Genomic DNA, 26,523 nt, shown 5'->3' with positions numbered 1-26,523 from the left:
CGTCCTGAATGGTCCTCATCACTACCCTTGCATGTGTCTGCCAGCATCCCACCAAGCCTATGTCCCTATCTCAGAAATGACAGTGGAGGAGAAACAACAGAGAATCAGATCCTGAGATACGAAGGAAAAAGAAGTAAGGTTTCACAGATACTCTGGAAGCCCTACACTTAACCTTGCTTTTCTTGGAAGGCAGAGGCGTTCCTCCCCGTCTGGAGGGACGGTTTCACTTGATTGGCCCTAGTTTCTATGGGAGAGGAGGTTAACTCTATCCTGCCTGCTTCTCCCTCTCATTGACCAACAATATACAGAACACAGAATAGTTTTAAAAGCATGAAGTTGAACAGGCATGAGCTACAGGCTCATGTGTTCCCCTTTTCCCTTTGTGCACAATGTGAAAAAAGTTTATAGTTTCTATTCAGAGTTTTTAACAAACTGCAGTTTTCAATTAGAACTGAATATGGGAACCTGGATGCTCAAACCAAAATATTAAACAATGGTTTAATCCTGATTTGATCAAACCAACTGTTCAACCGGAGGGGAGAAAGTGCAAGTTCAAGACTTGTGCCTGCTCGTTCTCAAAATACTAACTCATGTTTTAGTGCTACGTCCAAACCAGGCCTACATTTTCTATCGTTGCCTGAGTTTTGTCCTAAACCACACACTTTTAAAAATGTCTCAGTAAACGGCAGGTTATCTTACTAAAGAAAGAATGACAGGATATTTGTAATATGAAATTGGTCCAAAACATCTGTAAGCTTTGGATGCAGAGGAAAGAGCATGTCAATAAACTTTCTGAGCCATTGGTCACCTGGAAATAGGAGAGCAACGCTTTATGTACAGTGGGGGCTGGTTTAAAGGCGACAAGGAAGCACAGCTTACCTAACAGTTCTCTTGGCTGGCCTGCTCTACTGGATCCATTGCATGGAATGTTCTGATATGGGGCAGATGAGGGGGAGTTGACCCACAATTCAGGGGATGAATAATTGAAAGAGGATGCGTTATTATGGTCCTGAAGCTCTTTACACTGTCCAAGGCTATCTTGAGGAGTGTTTAAATCTTCAGAACAAGCCTGGGCTGAACTAGTTGAAATTCTTCTTTGGTACAACGGCCTGCCTGGTCCTCTGGGTTCATACTGCATGGAAGAAAAGAAAAGAAAAGCAAGAAAAGAGATCATTTGTACACCACCTGCGACAAATACCCCCACCTGATTCTCAATACTTTACACTTTGAAATAATCTTTAAAAGAACATGTACATTTTTCTTCATGTAATTTTTCTAACGGACACTAGAGAAGTCCTAGCTGGAACTGTCTGAGTATAAGAGTAGAAAGAATAAAAGTAAATTCCACTCAAGGGTCTCATCTTTAAACACTAGGAGAAACAGGTCTATAGCACTTCTTTAAATGACAATTCTAGTGCCACATTCTTTTCAAACTGCCTGTTTCACAACAGCCAATACTGTAATACATGGTAATGTTCCTCTTTTCCCCTGACAATGACCTCTCAGTTCCTAATTTCTCACTTTGTATTTCAGTCATTATTGTTTGCTGCTTCCAGGCTTGCCTTCTACAACTTTCCTCTGGAGTGTCTGAAATATTTGCTACTTCTAATTTTGTTCTACTTCCATGGCAGTTTTTACTCATCTGTACTGGCTGAGTTTATCCCTTGAAAATATTTTTAAGTAGTACATAGCAGCACAGTCTAACTTAATCTATTTGTTTGTTTTACAAGCACTTTTCATTTTCACTTTGAGAGTTTTTCAGCTATTGCTCTGTTCTAAAGTTAAAGGAAATAAACAAAGAAAAGGAGAAATAGTAAAGATGGATTAAAAAAAAATATTGTGATCCAGGATTAAACAAAACACCCCTTAAATTCTAAGACTGGAGGGCACCCTCTAATATAAAAAGCTGGATATATGACCACATAACATGATCGTTAGCTAGTCTCAATACATTTTAATGAATTCATAAAGTCATAATTCTATAACTAATAAAGTTATAATTCCTCAGGTTACTCTTAAAAGAGAAACTACTGAAAATTGTTATTTGTTTGAAAATGCTCTAAATTATCAAAACCACAAGGTGCAAGAAAATGCTATAAATCAAGTACCTCGATCATTATTACTTGGAAAAGAAAAATGCAGAAATTCATTAAATGTCAATGAAAATTATCTAGGATTATGTGAATAATATCTTATCTACTATATTTTTCTTTGCAGTTATTAAATTCTTATATTCTGTAGTATTTTTCAAAAGGACTGTATTTTCTCCAGCAATGCAAGATCAGATTTGAAAGTATTAGTCATATTTGAAAATACTGGAACCTTTCAGCCTGCATATTACCAGTATATAGTTAAATAAATCTTTTGTCCTCACTAAATCAACATGTTCCCATATTGAAATATCTCCAAACTGCTAGGATAAAATAATGATGCCCTGGATATGTAGAATCCTTCCATTCATTTCTTCAGCTGGAAGCTCTATAAGAATTGTGATCACTCCACTTCACAGTGTGTTATATGTTTGGTAGGCATTTTATCCAGTAGTCCCCATCCTACTGTATATGTAATGGGTTGAATCCCAAGATAAGTTAAAGAACTTTACAGAAGGAAAGTTCCTGTCTCTAATTTGGGGCAATTCTCCCCTCTCCCAGTAGTCCCCCCTGCCCCATCCAACATGACCCTCTGGCAAGACTTTTTGGGGGGTGCGGACAGCCGCAGAGGCTAGGAGAGGATGAGTAACTTCATTCTGTGAACTTCCTTATATTAACTTATCTTAGAATCTTAGGATGCAAACTAATATTTCCAGTTTTCAAATGTGTTCCAGCCCATAGTATATCTTTAGAAATGGGGAAATTATAGAAAAACTATTGAGGAAAAGAATAATTCCTTGATTATTTCCAAAAGGTGTGTAAGGCTACATAGGTTCACTAAATGTTGATCGTGCCAAATGAATCCAATAATATTGAAGATAACAAGGGATAACAAATGCTTCCAAATCAACCACTATCTCATGTAGGTTGGAGGTTTCTAACTAAGGTTTCTAAGGAAGGTGTAGTATCACATACCATTGAATTATGTTTCATTGGGACTAAAAGGGCAATTTTCCCTTTCTCTGGAAAATCTGGAGCTGCCACAACCAAGCTGTTCACATTTAATGTATAGCTAATCAATACAATTGCAGTGAGGAAAGTTTTCCCCTCTATTGGTTGATAATCTTTGTGAGGCAAGATTCCTGCCTTCTATTTTTCCATTGCTATTGTACGAGTTACTTTAATTTTAATTGATCCCACACCACCCTTAGTGCTTCTAAGAAAATCTCTCTCTTAGTATCTGTGAATTTAAATTAAATTGTTGATGATATCTATTTAAAATACCTGGATCAGTCTTTCATTCCATGTAGTGCTTATTTATTTATTTATTTATTTATTTATTTATGAAAACTATATATGCCCTTTATTATCAAATCGCAAGGCAGTGTACAAAATGTATTAAAGAATCCCAAAGGTGGGGTGCCACAACAGAAAAGGCCTTCTCTCAAGCTCTCTTCAAATGTACCATAGTAGGTAACAACCAAGGGGCCTTGATCTCCCACTAACCAACTCACAGGAATATCTACTCACTGGAGATCAGCATGGTCCCAACCCAACATGGGCTAGATCCAGTGTCCAGGAAATAGAAGTACATATCCCCAGGCATTTAGCAGCATGTGATGAGATTTTAATCGATCCCGGATCTGTTTTTTAGGTTTGGCTGATTGCTCAAAGTTATTTTTAGATATATGTTGTCTTTGGGTATATTGTCTGTTATATGTTTTTATGGTTTTAAATTCTGTGTATTGTTTTTATTTATTTAATCTTTTGTAGACCCCCTTGAGAGCTTTGGCTATGGGGCGTTATAGAAATGTAAAAAATAACAATATTTAATTTTGTCCTGTTTAAATATTTTTGTAAGCCACTTTACGAGAAAATTTATTAAAAGACAGGGTATACATCCATAAAAAATGAGAATAAATATTTAATGGAAGTGAGACGCATGTAGCTGTCCCAAATTGCAGTGCAAAGGAAGAAACCACTTGCTGTGTAGAACATGACTGAGGGCGGGGGGATGCTATGCTGCACTGAGGAATTTAACATTTTGTGATATTTTCATTTTTTTCATAAGCTATTCAATTAAGTCATGATCAAAAGTCTGGGCATTTATGAGTGTAAAACCGTTTAGGATTATCGAAGTGTTTCACTTTATAAGCTCTTCAATTTTGGTCTTAACGCACTATATGCAAAAACTGTTTAAATATAAATTCCATCAACACTTCAGTAAAAGGTTATTTTATAGAGAGGAGAGGAAGAGAAGGCTTGACTCAGATACTGGCTGGTCACATAGAAAGGGGATGAGGGAATGAGACAGAGGAAATAAAAAAGCACATTAGCATTTTAGGGATTTCTAAAACTTCCATTTCCAAATGGAAGCGAACATAGGCTTGGATCCTAACTTGACTTCCATGAATGGAAGTGTTCAGTTCACGGATGGGACCAAGATCCAACAGAAAAGGGGAGCCGATTTTTGCCGCCCCCTGCAGCTCCCTCCCCTACTGTTCCTAAGGAATCCCCAACCCTGCAGAACAGATTTTCAAGAAGCATAAGGGGCTACAGAAGGAAAGGGAAACTCTCCCTTCTCCGTCCATTAGGCCCAACAAGAGAAATTCTATTCCAGCCCTTTCCTGCTCGTGGGAGAAAGCTCAGGATCCCAGACACAATACTGAAACCATTTCCCCTTAAGAGGTGTCAACATAGGGAACAGCGATATCCTCAAGTAATAGTCAAACTAGATGAAGCTGCTGTTTCCTCTGGAAGGGGAGCTGCCATTGAAGAGAAGGACAGCTTTCCTCTTAGAGTGAATGTGACTAAGAGCTTCATCACACCAGCGTTATACTGTGCGAATTGCTTGCAAAGGACTCTTTGGATCTTAGGAGTGCCGCCACCCAGGGTGTGATTTAGCTAACAACAACAACAATGACAGCTTTATGCTATGGGGATAATTTGAGGGAAATGGGTATGTGGGATGAAGCTATAAAAGCCTTCAGCTAAAACGTTTCATAAGGGCCAAGTATCTAGGATCTCAGTATCAGATGATTCTGGTAACAGAATCTACAATTTTTTTTTTTTTTAATACTATTTTTATTGATTTTCAAGTAAGGACAAATACAATAAACACACAGAGAGTAAAAGAAAACACTCAACAACAATATAAATGTTCCCACAGCACCACTATAAAAAAGCATGGGTGTTCATTCCTTCAATAAGCACTTAGTACAGAAAAAGATGCAGGTTAGGTTAGAACCTCTGACCAAAAGGATTCCTGAGTCATTGGGAGTCTAGGTTCGCTAGGATTCACATTAATAAATGTGAAAAAGTCCAACCAGTTTCCCAAAAATGTGTCTGATGTTGTTTCCCCTTTTGCTAACCTGCTATGTTGTGTCAATTTATCATTTAAAGCTAGTTTCCAAATCTTATCAAACCAGCGTTGATGGTCAAAAGCTCTGTCGCTTTTCCAGAATTGGGCAATTTCCCACCTGGCTGCAACCAGCAAATGGGTGACCAAGGCTTTGGGAATAATGTTTCTATTGGCATTCCTAAAAATAGAAAGTAGAGCCAGTGCTGGGTCAGTTTCTACTTCAGCATGAATAATGTTTGTAATGGTTTGGAAAACCCTTGACCAAAAAGTTTTGACCTGTTGACATTCCCACCAAAGATGAATATAAGTGCCAGGAACTGAGCAACCACGCCAACAGAGCGGGGATATATTACCATTAATATGGTGCAGTCTAACAGGGGTGATATACCACCTGTGAGTGATTTTCAGAGTGAGCTCTTTAACTTTTGCTGATATTGTTTTATAGGGTGCTGATTGCCACAAGCTTTTCCATTCACCTTCAGTGAAACTGGTGCACAGATCATGTTCCCAAATAATTTTTAACCCTCCCTTATCTGTGAATTGACAATCCAACATCATGTGATATATATCAGAAGCTCCCCCTTTAACCTTTCTAGAATAAGGCAGGCAAGCTTTCTCAAATATAGTAAGCGAGCGTGGAATGTTATGGAATTGATATAGAGCATTTGCAAAAGAGACTATTTGCATTTTTTGGAGCCAGGTACAAGGGAGTGGGCTCAGTTTTGCCTCTAATTGTTGCATTGATATGATTTTTCCTTGTATAAAGAGATCACGAATATGGAAAAAACCTTTTTCTTCCCAACCTGCAAATTGTCTATACTTAAATTGATCTCTGAATCGGGGGTGGTCTAAAATCGGTGTTAGGGGGGAAGGGGATGGTGCAAACCATTTTGCCCACTTTGCCCATACCTTTAAATTTGCTTTCAAAAACGGGTTAATTGTTTGAATATGTTTTTTCAGTGTTGGAAGGAATGGGATCGCCCTGATCGTAGGGATGCAGGGGGCGCTTTCAATTGACACCCACGGGATTGCTGTCTCATTTCTAATTATTTTGAGTAGTTGCCTCAATTGAAAAGCATGTGGTACAGCCTAAGATTTGGGACACCAAACCCCCCTAGTTTAGTTGGTCGGAATAGTGTTGCCTGGTTGACCTGGATGCGTTTGCCCCCTCCACTGAATGTGGATAGAGCTTGTTGCCAACGTTTGAACTCATTTCCAGGAATCTCTACTGGCAGGGTATGAAATAAAAAAGACAGTTTAGGCAACAAAGTCATTTTCAGGGCTGCGTTCCTCCCTAGCCAAGATAATTTAAGTTTCTTCCACAGTGTCATATCTTTTCTTAGCGCATTCCATAAAGGATCAAAATTGCATATACGCAGTTGTTTGATTTCCTTAGTGATCTGAATGCCTAAGTATTTTAAACTGCCAAATCTTAAAGTGACTTTAAAAATTCGTTGAATATTTTTCTGTTCAGCCAAAGGGATATTAACACAGAGCAAATCAGATTTGTCATAATTGACCTCCAGACCAGCAACTTCCTTGAAGGTATCCAGATGTGTGCGAAGAGCAGGAAGAGCAACCTTAGGTTCTGTTAACATAAGCAATATATCATCAGCAAAAAGCTTGATGCAATGATGTCTCCCATTTATTCTAGGCCCCGATATAGCTGGGTCTGCCCGAATTGAGGTTGCTAGGGCTTCTATTGCAATGGCAAAGATAAGTGGGGAGAGTGGGCAGCCCTGACATGTGCCTCTAGTTATCTGAAACCTTTTTGATTCCCAAGAGTTAACACATACTGTTGCCTTAGCATCAGAGTACAATTGCTTCAATACCTTAAGAAATTGATTACCAAACGCCATTTTATGAAATAAGCGGAAAATAAAAGGCCATTCAAAGCAGTCAAATGCCTTGAAAACATCAAGAGAAAACAGTGCCAAAGGAGACTTTTGGCTTTCGCTGTGGTGAATTAAGTTAAGTATCCTGCGCACTGAATCTGCTAAGTGTCGACCTGGCATAAAACCTGTTTGATCTTCATCTACATATTCTGTTATAAACTGGTTCAGACGATGAGCAAGCAAGGATGTGAAGAGTTTAGCATCCTGATTAAGAAGTGCTATTGGGCGATAAGAGTTCACTAGGTGGGGATCTCGTCCTGGCTTAGGAATGGTTATCAAACGCGTGCGTTTCCAGGATTCTGGAATCTCCCCACCTTCTAAAATAAAATTAAATAATCTCACTAAATAGGGAGTAATGGTGACTTTAAAAGCTTTATAAAATTCCCCCCCAAGACCATCTATGCCTGGTGATTTCCCATTTTTTAAACGTTTTATGGTCTCTTCTATCTCCTCAGCTCTTATGAGACTATTAAGAAGAGTTCTATGTTCTACTTTTAATTTAGGGATAATCAGCCTATCTAAGAATGCGTCTATCTTGGTCACATCAGGGCTGTCTGTAGTATATAATTTTTGGTAGAAATTTTCAAATGCCTTACAAATTTCCTCATTCTTATAAAGAAGGTTCCCCTGAGGTGACTTGATATGTGAGACCCGAGATTTAGCCATTTTTCTGCGTAAGGCTTTGGCTAAAAGCCTAGAGCTTTTGTTGCCAAATTCGTGATAATAACGATTAAGAAATGCCAAGGATCTATGTACAGTACGTGTGTCTAAAGCAATAAGTTCACCACGTTTACCCATTAGTTGTCTATATGTCCTTTGACTGCCGGTGCGTTTATGAAGCGCTTCGAGATGAGAAATGTCGTACAGTAGCTTGGTGCGTGCTGCCTCTCTCTTCTTCTTCATCTGTGAAGCCTCTTTGATGCACGATCCTCGAAGAACCGCTTTCATAGAATCCCATAAGATATCAGTTGAGATTTCTGGCAGGTCATTGAATTGGAAGTATTCAGAGAGATCTTTTTGCAGTTGTTCTCGAACTGATTGTTTAGTTAAGAGATGAGGGTCCAAGCGCCAGAAATAAGAGTTGGTGCGATCTTCTGAAAGTGTCAAGTCAATCCAAATTGGGGCATGATTTGACATTGTGATGTTGCCTATGTCAGCTGTAGTCACTTTGTCCTTTAAGGGCTCAGATAAGAGGAGGAGATCTATACGGGAATAGAAGCGATGCCTTGCAGAAAAATAGGAAAAGTCTCTATCCTGCGGATGTCGAACCCTCCAAATATCACACAAGCCCTGTTCCTGAAGAAGGTCCGTAAGAAAAGTTGAGGATTGGGGTCGACCAGACTTAGCCTTAGAGCGATCTCATCATTGGGTACAGTGTTGAAGTCACCTCCAAGGATTACCTGACCCTTTTTGAAAGTGTCTAGGGTAGAAAACATACCCTGAAGGAATGAGCATTGATTAACATTAGGGGCGTAGATAGATCCAATTGTGAGTTGCTCAGAGCCCAAGAGTCCCGAAATGAAAATGTAACGGCCTTGTGTATCACTGCATGTGTCCAAGATCTGAAATGGGCATTGGTTAGCCACAATTATGGCTACTCCTCTTGATTTGGAAGAACCAGGGAGCATACGTAGTGTTGAATCCATCTGGCCTTAATTTTGTTTTTCAATTGAGATTTCTGATGGGTCTCTTGTAGCAGAACGATGTCGGGTCGCTCTTTCCTGAGCAGCAGTTCCACTTTGCCACGTTTTATTATGGAACCCAGGCCCTTTACATTAAATGATAGAATTTTCAGTTTGTCAGCCATCAGAGTCCAGAAAAAACAAAGCTATTTGGTAAGTAGTGCTTAGATGATATGAACCACTGCATAGAAAGCAAAGTAGAGGATATAGGACACCCAGTGAAAGCATGCACGTGGAGGGAACTACCATGTTGAACAACATTAATAGAACAAAACAACATCACAAACAAGCGCCACTGACTGGCTGAGGTCTGAACAAGCGAGACCTCCACGAAATCACTCGAAGTGATCGTCACCTGTGGGCGTTTCCAGGGGGCAACAGGAGGGGAAATAATTCTAAACATCTGATATGAAAATCATAAAGTTCTTTTGAACCGTGGGCATTGCTGAAAGCCCACATAGATGGGGTTATAGGTATTCAAGGAAAGCCTGTTAAATATGTGTGCAGGAGGTGCAGTACAGGGGATTGTGTGAAAGCCAAGCCTCCCTAGGAAGCCATACAAATCAATGAGTATCCATATTCAATCTGGGTGAGGGGAGCGACTGTGGTCTGGAGAACCATCTGCCCTTGTTAGACGACGTTGAATTCCAGCCCTTCTATTGTGCCCTCGAGCAGTTGACCAATCTGGAGAGTGGCCACGTGAGCCCACGGGGGTGTCACCTGTAGCAAAGTCTGGAGGATCCAAGTGCCGGCTTTTCAATAAGGCAATCACCTGGGTTCCAGATGAGGCTGTGTAGAAACGACCATCTTGCTGAACCACTAGTTTAAAGGGGAAGCCCCACCGGTAACGAATGTTAGAATCTACAAATTTCTACTGATCTATTTTGCCAAAAGCTTATTTATTACTGACGTTAATCAAGTATTTTCATTTGTAACAATACTCCCATTCAAATCCCGTCTCTTTCACCCTCTCTACACAACAGATGACAATGTCCCAAAACAACTGGTTAACCACTGGCATCTTGTGTTTTTTGACGCGACCAACTAATCTAGCTACCCCTCTAGAAAGGAAAAGATGATTCACACTCTTCATTCCTGAGATATGAATATTTTTGGAAATTAAAACCAACATTTTAAGGATCAGCTCCCAGGTGGGAAATAAGGAAAAGAATAATGTAGGAAAACATTCAGATACCTAATGGGGGTGGGGGACACAGCTAGAATTGGCCAGCATACATTTGAAGGGTCTCGTTGGTTCTCTATTCTGGGGGAACTTAGTTTCCAGGTCATCATAAAATGACAAATCCCAAACACAGAGGCACTGCATCATCTTCAATAACCTTGTGTACCCTAAGCCACCTGGATCCCACCTTTAATCCCAACCTACTACAGGGGTTCCACTTTTCTTCTGCCTCACTTAGCTCTCCCAAGCCTCCCTATCATTTTACTTAACCCTTTCTTTTCATCATTCTCTTTAAAAAATATCATTAAACAAAAATGAATTACTTAAGAAGTTCAAGATACTATGATTTTTCAAATACACCATTGCTAGTTAGAAACAGTATAATATGAAGCTAAGTGGATCACTGCTATACTATTTCAAATAATTCAGTAGAAAAAATGAGCAAATACTAACCAGCTATGTTCTTTTGCACTCAGAGGTACCCATTGCATTAATGTATTTATTTTAGATTTTACATATTGAAAAAGCTGCCTAGAAGAATGAAACATAACCAAACCCTAATTTGCTTTCTGTCTCTCTGTGAAAACTGACCCTGCAACAAAAATCTGTTTAAAACTAGCTAGGATTCTGAGTTTTGAAAACAAAACAAAACAGAGCTATAGAATCTGATTTCAAACATAAAAGGAAAGATTTGTTGAATGTTTGTTTTTGTGTCTTATAAACTGCAATTTCCTGGTCCCTAACTGTGTTTCTAAAGGACCCTGAAATTAATAGGACTTATGGTAGTTATTTTCCCAGTTTGGTATAAACTCGTGTTTTCCCATTTACGGCTAATGCTGGGTCCCCCAACTGAGGTGCAAAAACACAGATTTAAGGTAATAATAATAATAATAATAATAACAACAACAACAACAACAACAGCAGCAGCAGCAGCAGCAGCAGCAGCAACAGGCAACAAGAGATATGGCTCAGTATGCATAGATATAAAGTATAGTTCTGGTAATTATTTTCTTTAATTCTGATCAGCACAATTAATTAATCTTTAACGTTACTACATGGTATTCAACACTGCACGGAGAGTCCAGAAGGAACCTGTGCAGCTTCATGCACATGTAATTCTAGTTACTAAAATACCCATAAACATACATGCCTTGTTGCAATTCAACATCATCACCCCTCAGTTATGTAGCAATAGCATGGTTATTTACTTTTTCTGAATTTATATAACAAGGATTATGTTGAGGACTCTAGCTGAACTAGCCATTCAAGTGGGTCACTATAAGAATTACCATGTAAATAAAAAAATTGTGACTGAGTTTGCTTTTATTAAAACAAACATGGTTTATTTATCTTATGTAAGCAGCCCTGGGAGCCTTTTCAGCTGAAGAGCAGGGTAAAATGTTTTAAATAAATAAATAAATAAACTGATGATCAATAGCAGTTACTTGGGTGTAATAAGCATATATTCAACATGCATTCCACTCGTCTCCAGAGCAGATGGACTATGGGTTGGACCCAAATCTACGCTCCATTCACAGAAGGAGAATTCTGCTCACAAAAAGGGTCCCTTACATTTAAAATAAATTAACAGTGCTTGAATTCATAATCCAGTCCCCAAGTATCATGACCAATCCCAGGTTAACCAAACTTTTTTTTATAGCCTTCTAAGAACAGTAGCTAAAGGAACCAGGGCCCTTCTGCTTTCCCACCTGTAATTAGAACACTCATCCCCCTGCGACCTCCTTAGTTCTAGAAGGAAAGGATCAGGAATTTGTTCATTAGTTTCACATCCCCATTCAGGACCTTCACAAAGCAAAGAAGCCAACTAAGCTTATGCATTTGTTCTGCAGCAGAAGTATTGCTCCTGCCCAAGCAGGGCTTCAACCCAATGAAACAGAATCCACTCCTCCTCTGAGTGATTCCTGATGGGCTAAGCTGGAATTTCCCCTCCCGTCACTTCCCAATACTGCTTATTCTTCTGCTGGAGTTCAGTAATGTGCTCACCTTGAAGTCAGGGTTCTTTTGGGTCCAGACCTTGCCCTAGATATAAGGTAAGTTTTAAAGTAGTTAGTGAGGCTGTTCCACTTGGCTGGAAAGTTCCCTCAGCCAGTGTTCATAGACTCTAAGTCAGCTGGGACCCTTGGGGTGTGGCAGAAGACTCTTTTGGACAGGAGGGAGTAGCTGACCAAACCAAGTATAGGGCAAGGGGCAAACAAGCAGCCAGCTAGATCCTACCTGGAGACATAGCGAGCCTGTTCAGACGACATGCTAAACCACAGTGGTGGTTCTGAGCTAAACATTATGAACCAAGACTTAGCGTGTCATGTGGCTGCATAACACAGTTTAAACACGCTCTCTAACCATTTACTGCAAAGGGGTTAGCAGCCTAACCATGGCTTAGTGTGTCGCCTGAACAGGCCCAATGCGGGCAGATCTGGATAGACAGGCTGAGTAAACAAAATAATGCAGAGGTGGAAGACTGCCTTCCTCAGCCACAGACACATATGGTGGCAAGATCCAGGCAAAACGGCCAAGGAGAATCTTAAATAAAAGTATTATGCCCCCTCCAAAAGCAGAAGGTAAGTAGGTAGGGGACCTTGCCCCTTGGGTCTGTGTAGTTCTGGCACTGTAAAATAAGCACACTGGGGGGTTGGATCCAAAGAATGCTTTTTGGAAAGAAAATGGCCACTAGCACTGTTCTGTAAATGCTTGTGCAAATGCAAGCAGAAAGAAAATACATACTGCTATGATAGCCAAGTTCTGTTGCAGTTCTTGTGGTTCGGCACAAGCAGAACAATATATTGGGATTTCGTCTCCCTTTTCTACACAATGCTCTAACACGAGGTATAAAATGGCCCTTCCATAACTGAAAGACATCTTTTGCAAACTTTTGATTCTCTTTATCTATTTGTTATGAACTACCTAAATGGAATGTTTCCAGGACATGTCCAACTTGTGCTTGGGTAAGCTTCCAAGCGAAGGAGGTTCCATATGTACAGTAGCTACCAAGACCACCTCTCAACCTACCTTTCAAGTTTGACCTCAATGCACAGAACACCAAAGGGACACATCATTGAGGAACTGTGTGGGAGCCAACTCTCTTGTTAATAAGAGATAGATTGAACCAACATATCTTTATGGTATTTTACTGATTTGTTTTGTTTTACTTGCATGTTTTCATTTTGTTAATTACGTAGATATTGTTTTGAAATACTAAACACTCTGAAATCATGTATAAATCATATAAATAATAAATAATAAAGTAAAATACTAGTTTGTTAATTACTACAGCTTTCCTTCATCCAAAATCAGCATTGTAAAAAGCAGAAAAATCTTATCTGCGAAGATGGCTTTTCACCTCCTGAAAATAACAACCATTGGATCATCCAGTAACTTGATGGAAATCCAGCACAGTAGAACCAAACGGAACCAATAAAATTAAATAAGGCCTACCGGAAGCCTATTGCACTGAACACCTTTTTCTTTCAAGCTTGCATGTACTACCATGAAATATATCATCATTACATAATTGCCCACTCTAAAACACTCTAACAGATATGCATGCAAATACTGCAATCCACATACCTCTTCTAAGCTGTGCAGCGAAGAAGCAGATACTGCTCGTGAAGTGAGGGGGTGAAATGGTTCCTGACCAACCGTGTGCTGATGATTCTGTATTTGTATAAAAGGGTTCTGTTGTGATCTATGAGGCAATGGAGGTATACCATAATGAAAGCCTTGCCCCATTAGATGACTCTGGTGTAGATTAGCATAGGTCCATGATCCATCCGATTGCAGGTACTTCACAGAAGGTGCGGCTATGTGTTCAGACGGCACTGAGAAGGGGGGATTGTACATTTGAGGCAAATGCTGCTGAAATGCTGGGTTGTTAGGTATTTCAATGTTTCTGTTCTCAGAGAAGTTAGGAAAGTGGCCACTATGGTTTGAGTTGCATGAAGGAGAGGGAAGTGCTGGTGGGCTTCTGGGCTGAACTTGTCTGTATTGCAAAAGTCTTGACTGAGGTGGTGGCATTTCAACTAGGTCCCTGCTTTCATTTTGTTCACGGTGTGATAGTTCTCGGAGAAAATCCTGGAACCTGTATAAAGATAATTATTGTCCAAGTGAGAAATTAAAGGAGAATCTTATAAGAGTTGTTTTATCACTACACTTAAACGTAGTAATCTATAAATTTGGACCATGTTCCAGGGTCCATGCTCCAGGGTCCAAATTCCATCTTCGCACAGACCCTATATACTTTGTAAGTTTTTTGTTCAGAAATAGTGATGCCCACAACCTGCTTTTCAGACTATACGAGTGCTCAACAAGCACTGTTTATGCTGATAAAAGTGTTGCTTGACGAGAAACTAAAACAACAATGCAACACACTCTTGTTCCTCTGGGTTATAGTCTAAAAGATCGCAGTAGTGAGCAATCAAAAACTTAGCAGTGGGAGAAAATTAGGAATCTAAACAAGAAGTTGTAAGATGTTCCTTGTTCAATTGAAAAAGGGCAATGTTTTTAGGCCAAGCAAATGTTCCACAACTGAGATCCATTTTCACATAAGAAGTCACATGTTTAAAAGTCCTCCCCAATCGTGCCCATTTAAATACATACCAGGCTTCCAACCTAGTTTTTTTCCCTGAGGTACTTAGTGATTTTCACAAATGAATCCCTAAAACTAAATTTACATCCATTATGTTTTCTTTTTTAAAACTGTGGGGTTAGGTCACAGCTTAACTGCTCTAAGGAAGGAGAAATGCAGAAATCTACAATGGCAACTGAGATACAGAGTGCATCTGAGTAAGACAAGACTGGTTCTTTTTGCATTTATACTAATACATAACCATTGTTCACTTCCTCTTCGTTTTTCCTTCTTTTGCTTCCCAATGTTCAATTTGAAAACCCTCTATTGATTGTCAACCCATCTGTTTGAGGTTATCTGTCCTAAGCCCTTGGGATGGAGAGGTTACAAATAAAAATAAATTATAATCAATTTCTATAACAGTGATTCACAAGGCAAATCAAGTTGTTGATGTTCGACTTCTTAACTCTCTTCCAATACATGCGAAATTACCAAATGTCATTGTATCTTATCTATTAATTATAATGTGAAAATAGTAGAAATTCTAATGTATCTCAGCAATATATTATGTCCACTGCAAGCATACTTTGAAGCGTTAGCTCAGTGAACAAAATGGACGAATATTCATTGCTCTTAATGCAACCATTTGGATGCTGGGATAGTGGTGGATTGATACGGTATCAAGTACAGTCCCTGTCTGATCCTTAACTAATTCTTTGGTACACACCCCTACCTCCCAAATTAATCAGAAGATGCCTCTATTAGCTCATAAAGTTCTCGATGACACCACTGTTTGTAGGAAGAGACCGGCAGCATTTTGGACAAGGCGATACTTTACTAATCCTTTTGGTATGTCTGAAATTGGCCTGCCGGGAACTGGACACCCTGCCCCCCCCCCCCGAAACAAGTTTTCTGGACTCTAGAAACCACTACGATGGTGCCTCTTGTAGAAGGGATAGGTTGGATGGCTTTTTGGACCCATTCATCTCTATGATATTACAATACAAGTGACATATATCTTACTTTTACCTAAATGTTATACTTCAAGAAACTTATACTTTCATTCCACAATTACCTTGAATATGTTGCCTCAGTTTCATCTTCTACATTATTGGCAAGTTTCCAGTTTGCCCTAACTGGCTGCTGATGCAATCCAATTGGCTGCTGAGAAAGGTGGGACAAGTGAGGGTGATGATGATGAGAATAAGGAATATTGCCCTGACTGAGATAGGCGTTATGTTCATTCCATTGCTGTAGTCTTGCTTGCTGTTGCCTTAAGGTTTCCAAAGCTAAATTTCCATGAATACGATCTGTAAAACATTTTGGGGAGGGGGGAATTACCCAGCTTATGTATTTAAACTGTTTGTGTTGGAAAACTTCATTTCACAATAGCACATGGTAACTGTATAAACAATATTAAATTTCTGTGTTATTAAATTTATTCCTTGTTGTATGTCTGACATGGTGCTGTCATAAAAGACATTTCAGCAGCTATGTCTAAAAGACATCTCATCAACATAATGAAAACGTACATACCTGATACACAGTAGTAATTAGATAGTATTGCACACCTTGTGGAAGGGGTGTCATCATCTGTATATTTTACAGTAATCTCTCATAGGGTTTATTCAACCCCAACATCCCTGGCTTAAAAACATTCACTTCTTAAATTGGGAACATGTGTCAGGCCTGTACACTCTCCCGCCTCCTGTCATATAACAGCTCTGGCACTTTAATCCTAGAGCATGTCTAGACGAGGGGGAGGAGTGGTATGATCTCTTGATTTTATGATCGTCCCCCTCGTCTACATGCAGTGCGCAACGTCCCAGGAGGAAGAGGGCGTCACGGCTGCCATTTTGTTTTGTTTTTTAATCAGTCCTGCACAAAACAATTTTTTTTAAAAAAAAACAACCTCCACTCCCCCTACCCCACCCCCGATGGGCACAAAGCTCCTGAGGATAAGCACACTTTTCAGTTTAGAGCAATTGCCCCACATTCCTATCCATGGAATGTGGCAATGATACCTACCTAATGGTTCTCCTATAGGTATTCCTGGAGGATTCTCTTCAATGAAGTGGTTCAAGTGGGATGGCATCATTGGATTGTGCTGTGCAATGGGTCTCAGAGGGTTACTGACTTCTTGTAAGAGAGATGGAGGAGGATGCTCTGAAATCACAGCATCTACACCAGGGGAATGAGGTCTGTGTGGAACTGGGTTTTTAAAGAATGACTGGTTGGGGCCTGTTTGATAAGCAGGGGAAAGCTGTGAAGGTGGCTGTGGTGGCTGTTGATTTAAATGATTATGCTGCTGGACTATCTGGCTTTGTTGTGGGTGCATTTGGTTTTGCTGTTCAGACAAATGGTTTTGTTGTTGACTTAAGAGGTTTTGCTGCTGTTGTACAGGGTATGGCTGCCTTGGGACTTGGGACAGGTGCTGGAAATGGCGATTAGGAAGAGCATACTGAGCATGGGGAGGGGTGAGGTGAAGATTCAATTGCCTGGGGTTAAGATTATCTTTGCGGTGAAATTTGGAATTAGGATAAGCGGTGCTGGAACGCGATTCCGGGCTTCTATTTTGGGAATTTGCTTCTAAGTCAACCTGGAGGAAATTACAGAAATTGCTTGAGTTAAAAATCATTTAAGAAGACAAAGTTAACAAAACCCGTAAGCAATGAGTGTACCAAGCAAATTACTTTAACACTGAATCAAGCATGTGATATCTAAAGAAGGTGGGAAGAAGGTCATAAAGGGGGGGGAGTACTGTAAATCTCAGATACATCGGCCCAATTTACATGCAGTAACAATCTAAGTTTTTTGGTGTGTTTTTAAACCTTAGGTTGCTTAGCCACTCTTGTTGGCAGGAGGAACTAAGCAGAAGCAATCAGGCCATGGGACCTGGCATCCTGGGTTGTTCACAACAACCCAAGGTTTACAAAACTCTGGGTTGTCATTTGCATGCAGTGGCAAACTGGGCCATCTCTTCTTTTCTGAAGACATAGTTTACTGATAAAATTCTGCTCAATCATAATTGTTTGCATTGATGAACCTGAATTGTTTTCTAATCAAAAGGATTTTTTCATAGATATTTTGGTAGTTACAAGCTACAAAGACCACTGGGAGTAGCAGTCAGACCTTCTCAATACTGACATCTATTCTATAAATTACTGTTACGGCAGAAATAAATTATCAGCTGCTGCTTTAGAAACATATCTTACTTATTTAAAGACAAACAACTGTCTAATGCTGTGGGTTTTTTTTACTTTCCTTTCTAGATAAAGGCATCAAATATTTAATTAAAATGCCATTCTTTACTTGCAAGGCTTAAACAACTTGGTTTGGGTCATCCTGATGTTTCATTCATTGTTCCTAAGAGTAAATTCTCCCATTATTCCTATCTAAAAATATTCCTCCTTAAGAAAAAATGTTAAGTCTTACTTTAATCTTTCATACAAAATTAGTTGTTTATTTGCTACATATAGTTAAGGGTGAATTAAAATGTTTAAACATATTATATCTAAAATCAGTAACTATGTGCCACCCCTCACTGTACGTAGTTTTCACAGCTGGGCAAAAACAAATCTTGCAGACATTCTAAAAAAGGAAAAAGAAGTAAAAAACGAACCCTACAAAACCACCAACTAACAATGAGCTAAAATCACAGAACAAAACTAACAACATATAACAGCATTGAAAAGATTAAGAGAAACAAGAGTCAAAATTCTCAGCAATCCATTTTTGTTTTGATAATTTATTTATTTTTAATACTATCAGCACCAAACATTAACCACCAATTCAGCTCTGGAAAGTTCTAAAGAGTCATCTACCAAGCCTTTGCATTCAGGAATCATGACACATATCTGATGTGGAGTCTTTGAGACAGGCAGGTACAAAAGAGGAGTCCTGAAGCACTCTACTTGTTGAAGTATATGTTGCCTACTGAAATGTGTTATGTTCCTGAACCTCTGCATTAAGTATTGGTTCTCAGTGAAGATTTCCTGAAAGGGTACAGGTGAACGCCTGGTGCTGGAGTCAGCATCATTAGGTAGTTGGTGACTGCCCAAAGCCCTCAGGAGGGCTCACTGCTTATTTTGCCACTGCCCCCAGGGCTGGCTTTAAACATTTGAACCCAGCACTCCTCTCAGCGCTGGAGCTGGGGTGGCTGTGGAGGTAACAAGAACTAGAATCACAGAACAAAACTAAGAATTAAAATGGCACGAGCCATTTTAATTGCTTCACAATGCCTCTAGGGCCCCAAAACAGCATTGTTCCAAAGTGACGCTATGTTGGGGGTTGGGGAGGCAGAGGCATTGTGGGGGTATTAAAATGGTGGGTGCCTGCCTGCCACCACCAAGTTAAGGGGAAGGGAGGGTGCCACTGCTGTGGAGCCCTGCAAAGAAAGGGTGCTGTTGCCATGGGTTACATCCAGGGGAGGGTGCTGCTGTAGACTCTGCCAAATCTGGTGCTGGCCCTGATTAAATGGCCAGTTATCAGTCTGAATTTTTCCAGGCTATGGACTGAAGTCCTCTGAACTTACTTTCATTCATCTGTAGAATTTTAGCCTTTACCTAAAGGAGTTGTGGAATGTTATTTTATCCATTACCTTTTCCCTGGTTATTTGATTTCTGCACTGTCATTACATTGTGATCTTTGATTATCCTTATATATACAATATATTTTCATTATTAATCATTTGTTATCTCTAGGGGTGTCCTCCTTTATGCCATTACATGCACTACGGGGAATGAGGAATGTCATATACAAGGGCAGAGAGAGAAAGAAGGAACTTATACCTGTTTGGGTTCCATAGGCTTTTTCTCAGGTGTCCGGATTTTACTGGTTTCAGGTCCAACACTGGGTTCATTTTTACCTAAATATTTAAAGAGTTTTACTTACAGAGAACAAGAAGAATTCATACTTATTTTCATTTCCCAGCTTCATAATATCTACTTACAAACATAATTATGAGTTATTAAAAATGACAGTATTTTAACTTCTCCTGCTGACCATATAGAGCATGTTCATCTTTTCCATGAAATTCTCTATTCTTCCTGCTCTCACTACAAATCAGGAAAAGATGACTTTACACTAAAACTTTCTAATAAATTTAGTGCTTTAGACTGACAGAAAGATGATAATTCCTAGTCTTATTTAAAATCTTACAATGGAGAGGCAGGTTTTAGAAGATAGTGAGGAAGAAAAATAATTTTCCTTAGTAAAATCATTTTCCATTTCATATTCTAGAAAATAATTCCAGAAACAGCCTTAATATACAATTGTTACACATATTACTTAGTTGGCCAAGGTGGTTATCAATTAATATTTTTTTGCTAATCATTTTGGAACATATCCTCCCTAGTCATGCGAGTCCTGGCGTCAAAACAGGGAAATAAAAGAGCAAAGCTTAAAAATCAGTTCTAGTGCTACCATTTCATACCCAGACCCTGAAAATACATATATGAAGTGGCATGGCTAGAAAACAGTCACACATGCCAGTATCAATTGTGAAACAAGATGTAGGCACAGCCAAGAAGGCTTCATCAGATGTGATTTACCCTTGCCTTCTAGCCATTCCACCATTGCAAAAATGTGTGTTAACAGCCACTTCCTTAAATGGGCAAAATAATTTCAGAATCAGGATAAATTTAACGTGTTGCTGGGCAAGGCAATGGTAAGAAAATTACAGTCGTGCTTGTTCACTGATAAAAGGATCTCTGAAAATCTTAAAAGGAAACGATTTTAAAGAATAAGCAGCTACAGAAACTTGCCTTGGAAATTCATACTAATGACATTTGTTCTTGCTCATACATAAACGCACAGCTAGAATTTCAGCCTCCTAATTTCAAAGTAAAAGAACCCCTAGGAAATTAATATGTTTTCACACATTATCTTACAAGGCACAGAAATCTTCAGCAGTAAGGGAAATGTGGAAACATTTTGTCTTTCTTATCTTTCAATATTAAAGTTAAAGGAGTCAAAGGTTTTATACCAATGAGTAATTGCTATTTAATTATTCATACCTACTTCAAATCTTGGAGGAATGGGAAACAATATTGATCTTAACTGTCCTTTAATTTCTCTTATCTGCACTTGCACAGTGACCACATTATAATAAGCACCTTGTGTGCTGTTGTCAAAGGTACATAATGGGATTAAACTATCATTGCTGATTGGCTTCTTCTATATTCACGCTTTGAAGGGATTAAGTGCAAACAAACAACTCTTTCAGAGGCCGTTCGTCTACTCTGAACTTTGCCAGTATGGCCAACATAATATTCTGTACTCATTGAAAGACTTTTTAACGCAATAATTGAATTGGTTGGATATGGAAATGTTACACGGGGACTGCAAGATTTGATACACGAGTCCATGGACAGGATCCTAAATCTTTGAAGGCTTCTCTTCAGAAATTCAGGTCCAGAAAATGTGCAGGTGTGACTAACTCCCATTAACTTTCCCAAGTAGCAGTGCTCACGTGATCACTTTAAAAAGTCTATTATGAGAAATGCAGCCCTGGGTATGAAGTAGAAATGGAAATTAGAAACATGTCCAGTCTTTTCAGAATAGGTTGTGAATCCAGAGTAATGCTGAAGTAGGAGGTTCTAACACAAGACAGTATTTAAAAAAATTCAAGCCACTTAATCTTAAAAATTCAAACCACTTAATCAGTTAAAAAGCAACCACATAACATGAGATGTCTAACTGGAATTTTATTCAGGCTGCTACAATCTGTCATAATTGTTGTGAATTTTAACTTTTCCCCCTATATTTTTGTGTTGGAAGTTGCCCTGGGAACTTTGTGTTGAAAAGCGACTATCAAATGTTTCATAACATTTATATGTTCTCTTTATGCTGAGATGGTTATATTCTGTTGTTGCCCATGTAATATCAATTTCTTTGTTGAGGTAATGTGATTGGTCATGATAAGGCTGATCTGACTCATATGGAAGGCATGGGGCAGCACTGTTGTATGCCTGAATTGTTGGCATGGGTAATTTAAGGGAGACACTGACTCAAAGACTACACCTTCGAACAAATTTAAACCTTTTCTAGGCAAGTTTAGTTGGTAATCCCTTCCTCCACCCCCAATACTTAAAAAAAATACTTCTGAAAAAGGCAAAGACAATGAAATTTTTCTGCCTAAGGTTCATAAATTAGGATACAGTAACAATGTTCAGGTGTACTAGCTACCCAAGGGTCAAAGTTTAACTTCTTAGCCATGGGTATCCCTCAGAATGGTTACGATATACTGGATGCATTTAGACACCAAAATGATTTATATTGACAGAAATGAGCCTCTGACAGAGCCACAAAGGGGAGATCAGAAGCCCTCACTTCCATTTTTATTAACTCGAGTTTGGAGGAAACTCCCAAACCCCTCCTTGCTGCCGCACAAAAAAAGGAGAGGTAAGCACCATGGTTTGTGACGTCCAAATGCAGCCACTGAGTAGGTGGCGATGGACCAAGATGTAACATATCGTAGATCTGAAGGTAGGAACTAGAGAACATTTCATAAATATAGGACCGCAAAGTCTGCTTCTAGAGTCTTTGACTTTTTAAAATGGGCCACATATCTTTTATTCAGAATTTTCAGTAACGAATTTGTAAAATTCACAATGGTAATGTTCCTCAGCAGAAATATCTATCTTTGAAATTTAATTGCTCATTCTCTGGTCTTTGATGCCACATCAAATAAATACAGAATTAAATCTGGCTTGTGTAAAAATAGGTTATTTTACAATAAATTTGAGGTATTTAGCACCTTTCACAGGCAAACTCCAATCTTCAGTGAGACAGAAGATTATGTTAAGTGAATTTCACAGGGTTTCATTTATTCTCCTCCAGTTACACTACTAAAGGTTCAGGAAATTGAACTTCCGTATCCAAATTTATTTTTCTAGCATATTCTTCTCTCTTTCACTGCTGAGATCACTATGGCAGAAATTAAGGATGGCATGCCATATTTGCTTCTGGAATTATCCTAGCTTTCATGAATTTAAATAGGTTTCTGCTCATGACTATATCCATGAACTAGTTAGTGTCCAATTAACTTTTGAATAACAACATCATCTGGCATAATACTGTGACAGCTCATATGTCTACAATATTGGGAAATACAGGAAGCTTCTCAGATATGCACCTCGGCACCCTGAGCTCTCAACACATGGATAACTCTGCTTTTCAGAGAGTTAATGAGGCAGATTTTTGAACTGCATAGCTTTAAGGGGAGTCATTCTAACAGCACAAATGGAATCAGAGCAATTTCAATTTTGATACAGTAGTCAGTCCTTCAGCATTAAAAAGCTGCCTTGCTTTGAAATAGATTTTATGCTAATGATATTATGGAGTTCTATGCTTATTGTTTCATAATGGATCCATCAGATGTGTTTTCCACTTTGAGCCAAAGCCTGCTTGTTTAAAGGTAATGGAGTTACGAACATGAGCACAGCAAGCACAATTTGTTATTTTTATTTAAAAATAGTTACTTTACATAAGTTTCACACCAATAACCGATAGAGAAGGGCAGAGCCACTCCAGTAAATGCAGAGATCTATGTACACACCAAACCCCAGGGAGCTTTGGATCATGGTAGTTATGTATAGTTCACAAGTGTTTTAAACCATGATAGTAAAAAAAATAAATCAAAAAGATATTCAGGTTACATTTCTGGCAATGATATGCATCACTGAATTAATCACTGCTCTATGTTGAGGAATCTTCTCTGGAAGACAAGCTCAATGCTTATGCAATTGCATTTGCACTTCTGAAAAAGGGCTGCTTCAGGATTTCATGGCTCATCCTGGCACTGGGCACTTGCCTGCCATGGGCTAGCTTCCCTGTTTCTCCCTTCTTCTTTTGCTATTAGAAAAAAATGTGGATCCCATTATATCTTTCACTGTGGCAGCATCAAAAATAAAAAGGTGATCTGTGTCATAAAACTTAATGAGAGCTTCGGCTATTGGGCAGTATAAAAATGTAATAAATAAATAAATAAATGATTCCTTACTATAATTCAAAATAAGTATTGCACGTTCTGGACAAATAGGCAGCAGTTGCTTCATGTTGAAGATAGCAACAGTTACCCATAAAAAGAAGCAGATTCCCCTGGACTTTATATATATAGTGTATATACATACATACACACACACCTATATAAAATATGCTTCATGTATTATATGAAACTGAGAATAATAAAAACAATCTGAACCCCTAGTAAAAGGTTGGGAAGGAGCAACCCTGAGAGGCTGCTGCCCAGATGCAGGAGTAAGTCAGCCAAAGACATTTAACTAAGGTCTAAGAGATGGATAACATCTGACTCCTGTAATCAGGAGCAATAGATGAAACAGCTGAGCCAAACCCTGACCACGCCAAGTGGGTTAAGTTGTTGTCAGCCTCTTTACTCAGGTTTGCTCAGCAATCAGCCATCTTCAATTACAGTCTCTATAAAATGCCAGTTTTCATACAAGTACTTCTTATGAACACTGATATTGTCAACACAACATACCCCAGAATTAACACAGTATTTAAGAATTAATTGTATTTCAGCTGTAAACAAGATGCTCTGCTTAAAAAAATAATTTGGGGGGAAAAGATACCACTCACTGTTTCGATTTTGTTCAAGTTGCTCTTTATCTGAATGCTGAAGCTGCTGCTGCTGTCCTATACTAACTGGTGAATGATGTCCAAGACCATAAGGTATAGGAGATCCACGCCCATGTGCTTGTAACAGATTCACATTATATGCCATGGCTGCTTGATGAGTAATGATTCGAGGGTCAACTGCAAACCTACTCTGATACCCTGTCCATGGTACCTGTGTAATAAACAAATAGGAACAGTATTGTTTATAGGTTTTTAAGCATGCACATCTAAAACAAACAAACAAAACACAGTGCCAATGGAAACAGAATACTCATGCAGTTCCCCAAAACAGCTAGGTACACACAAAAAAGGTGTGATGTTACTTTCAAAAGCAAGAAGGGCAGGAGAGCATAGGGCAGGGCTAGGCAATCTGGCATCCTCCAGATGTGTTGGACCGCAACTCACATGACCCCTGACCACAGGCCTTGCTGGAAATTTAACTGGATCATCTAGCAAGTCACCATCCCTCGATCAAATAAGTAAATAAGATAAGATACAAATGATAAAATCCTTCATATACTCTAAGACCTATCACAAAAGACTTAATAACAGGGCAGTTTTTAAATTCTCAGGGAGAGAAATAGTGTAGGGGGAGTAGAAATGCACTTGATAAGAAAAAGATGAGAAAACTTTTGTACAAGCAATTGAATCAAAAACAGAAAGAGAGAGGTCAAGAAACTGTCCTCAGATTTCTTTATACTTCCCTCTGGTAAAGGGAAAAGGCCAAATGAAAATTTTAAAAGAGAATGAGAATCATTTCTACTGTAGAAATAAAAACAACAGCAGGCCTATTAGTAGAATGTAAAGGAATAGGCGTTCAAATAATGTTTAATGTTTCAGTTCTATAGCAGCCTACTGCAGTTGCACACAAACCTAACAGACAACAGGACCTAGATGGGTGAATCCACCCACACTTCATGAATAAGCCTAAGGTTGAATACTTAAGGAAAGTCTTGACATTAAACCCTTGAGAATGTCCGTTGATGCTAACTGAGGTAGCCAAGCAGATATAGTTAGACATATGCTTATATGACTATGGTAAAGGTCACATTTTAGTAATTGCAAATTCTTTTCGTGCATCGGCTATTTATCCCTCAGAGATACAATTCACCTCTTGAATGCCCAAAAGAGAAAAATTACAGCTCTTGAAGTATTCTCATTTTCCTTCTAACACCTGCAAACTAGAAAGCTCTGAACAAAAACAATTTACACTTCATCTGTGGAGATTTTTATTAAAGATTTGCAGGCACAAAAGGAACGGAGGACATGAAAAGCTCCAAATTAACTCAAAGTTGACATTAGCAATTCAGCTAATGAACCTTAAGCATAAATCATCCAACCTTGAGGTAGGGAAGTAGAGATTAGGTCATTGGTGTACATGTTCACCACCAAAGTGTGGGAAATTGTCAAGAACTGGAGGGAAAGAGCTGATTTGTGTTTTTTCAGTTGCAGGTAAGTGATGTAATTTGCATCCAAAATAATGTATGTATGGCAAGTCTGGGGACCCTAATCCACCTCAATTGCCTCAGAGGTCAATTACCCCTGCTAAGTTGACACTCAAGTGCCCACGTCCCTCCCCTCTCCTTCCTCACTGGCCGTTTCCCTACCATCCACATCTGTTGACCCTGCCCTACGCATTTCTTCAGACAACAGGGAGGGATAGTCCTGCCTTGCTGTCTCTCACCTCCCAGGCTCCCCAAGTGTCTATCTTTCCCGCTTTGATCATCGTTGAGAGAGCTTTTAAAGCACTGCATCCCATCCCCCAACCCCATCTTTATTTACTTCTGGACAGGTCAGTGACACCACAAATGTCACAGTCCCTGAATGAATCCAAACTACAAATAGTAAACAATTTGTGCATATTTTATGATATTCTTAATCTTTCAGTTTTATTGTTGTAATACATTTACTTGATGCAAAGCAGTCCTTGAAACAGGTGTATATAGACACTAACTTCATAAGAAATAGGTATTTGCATCATCATCATCATCATCATCATCATTATTATTATTATTATTTTAGCCAGTCTTATTTCCTGTTATTTAAGATTTTAATTTAAATCTGCAACCGTGAAGAACAGGAAGTCACTTT

The 26,523-nt window shown here is 39.0% G+C and overlaps 1 protein-coding gene across 5 annotated transcripts in view; it reads right to left on the bottom strand.

The window, feature by feature from the left end:
- Window positions 1-26,523, bottom strand: part of HELZ (helicase with zinc finger) — a 142,556-nt gene that overhangs the window by 3,184 nt on the left and 112,849 nt on the right. For 3 of the 5 annotated variants that reach the window (XM_063120018.1, XM_063120019.1, XM_063120022.1), the window contains 7 exons: window positions 24,394-24,604; window positions 19,584-19,660; window positions 16,822-17,392; window positions 15,869-16,103; window positions 13,797-14,307; window positions 12,216-12,251; window positions 880-1,132 (listed from right to left, as the gene is read on the bottom strand). In XM_063120018.1, the coding sequence (XP_062976088.1) occupies window positions 880-1,132; window positions 12,216-12,251; window positions 13,797-14,307; window positions 15,869-16,103; window positions 16,822-17,392; window positions 19,584-19,660; window positions 24,394-24,604 (1,894 nt within the window). The remainder of the gene's footprint in view (window positions 1-879; window positions 1,133-12,215; window positions 12,252-13,796; window positions 14,308-15,868; window positions 16,104-16,821; window positions 17,393-19,583; window positions 19,661-24,393; window positions 24,605-26,523) is intronic. The other 2 variants (XM_063120020.1, XM_063120021.1) reach the window with 1 other exon arrangement.

Source organism: Elgaria multicarinata, chromosome 3 (assembly GCF_023053635.1).
Source record: "Elgaria multicarinata webbii isolate HBS135686 ecotype San Diego chromosome 3, rElgMul1.1.pri, whole genome shotgun sequence".
NCBI lineage: Eukaryota > Metazoa > Chordata > Lepidosauria > Squamata > Anguidae > Elgaria > Elgaria multicarinata.
Note: the sequence above shows the minus strand (reverse complement) of the source record. Positions and strands in the feature narration are given on the sequence as shown.